At 55.9% G+C, this 1372-nt stretch overlaps 1 protein-coding gene across 1 annotated transcript; it reads right to left on the bottom strand.

Annotated features, from left to right (window-relative positions):
• Nucleotides 1–130: 130 nt before the first annotated feature.
• GNI_166850 (putative enzymatic polyprotein) lies at nucleotides 131–1327 on the bottom strand (the record flags this gene model as incomplete). Its single annotated transcript, XM_011134908.1, has 1 exon — nucleotides 131–1327. The coding sequence occupies one exon, from the start codon at nucleotides 1325–1327 to the stop codon at nucleotides 131–133; it is 1197 nt and encodes a 398-aa protein (XP_011133210.1).
• Nucleotides 1328–1372: the final 45 nt, after the last annotated feature.

Below are 1372 nucleotides of genomic sequence, written 5' to 3'. Positions count from 1 at the left end.
TGGTCAGAGGTTTGGCGATTCTCGTGGCTGCCACTCTCCCACGACATCTGGTCGATGAGTTTGTCGTCGTCGGCGTCGTTGCCTGCGTATCTACTCAGCCAGTCGTCGGCGTCGTTGCCTGCGTACCTACTCAGCCAGTCCGCGATATGATTGCGCTCTCCCGAAAGAAACTCAATCGTGGGTCATAGTTACTGAAGGCGAGTGCCCACCTGAAGACTTTGCCGGTGTCGACGTTTGTTAGGTAGCGGAGATTGTTGTGGTCCGTGCGCACGACGAAGTGCGCCAAGCTGACATAGTCGCGCCACTTCTCTATCGCCCACTTAACTGCGAACAGCTCCCTCTCTCGCGTGTCCCAGCGTCGCTCCGTGGGGTTGAACTTCCGACTAGCAAACTCTAACGGCACTTCTACGTCACCTTGACACTGCTTTAGTAGAGCTCCTACTCCCAGTTCGGAGGCGTCCGTCTCGATTATGTAGGTTCCTGTGGGGGTCGGTGCGTGCAGAATGACCGTGTTCTGTACTGCTTCTTTCAGGGCCTCGAAGGCACGTTCGTGCGCTGGCTGCCACTTCAACTCGGCGCCCTTCTTCAAGAGGTCGAACAACGGTGCCGTCGTGTCCGAGTAGCGACAGATGAACGGCCGCAGGTAACCACACATGCCCAGGAAGCTCTGGAGACCGCGTCTGCTCTCTGGTCTCCGTGCTGCTACGATAGTTTGGGTCTTCTTCTCTTGGACCTTGATACCATCCGTGCCGACCACGTGTCCTAAGTACTTCACCTGGTGCTTAAACCACTTGCTTTTGTCGAGCCGCTGGTAGAACCCGGTCTTCCTGCATTGCTTCGGGAAGAGCTCCACTTTCGCGAGCACGCTCTCGAAGTCGTCGCCGCAAATGACGATATCGTCGATGTAGCAAAACGCATCGTCGCCGAGTAAGGGCTCGAAACAAGCATCCATGGCCCGCTGGATTTCAGCAGGTGAGTTCTTTACCCCGAATGGGATGACGTTGAATTCGAATAGCCCGATCGGAGTTATGAATGCCGTCAACGGCTTACTCCCCTCCTCGATCGGGACATTCCAGAATCCGCTGTTCATATCCAACGTGCAGTAGTACTTCTTTCCGGCTGCACGGCGTAGGTGGTCCCAGATGCGCGGTAGTGGGTAGGAGTCTGCCACCATCGACGCATTCAGCCGCCTGTAGTCTATAACGCACCTCCATTCTCCCGTTTTCTTCTTGACAAAGTGTGGAGCCGCGGCCCACTCACTCTTCGAAGGTCTTACGACTCCTAACTCGAGCTGCTTCTTAACCTGCTTCTCGAGTTCCTCACGCATTTCCGGCGCGTAGTGCCGTACTCTCGCCTTGAAAGGCCTGCCATG

This window comes from Gregarina niphandrodes (genome assembly GCF_000223845.1).
Source record: "Gregarina niphandrodes unplaced genomic scaffold scaffold00054, whole genome shotgun sequence".
Taxonomy (NCBI): domain Eukaryota; phylum Apicomplexa; class Conoidasida; order Eugregarinorida; family Gregarinidae; genus Gregarina; species Gregarina niphandrodes.
Note: the sequence above shows the minus strand (reverse complement) of the source record. Positions and strands in the feature narration are given on the sequence as shown.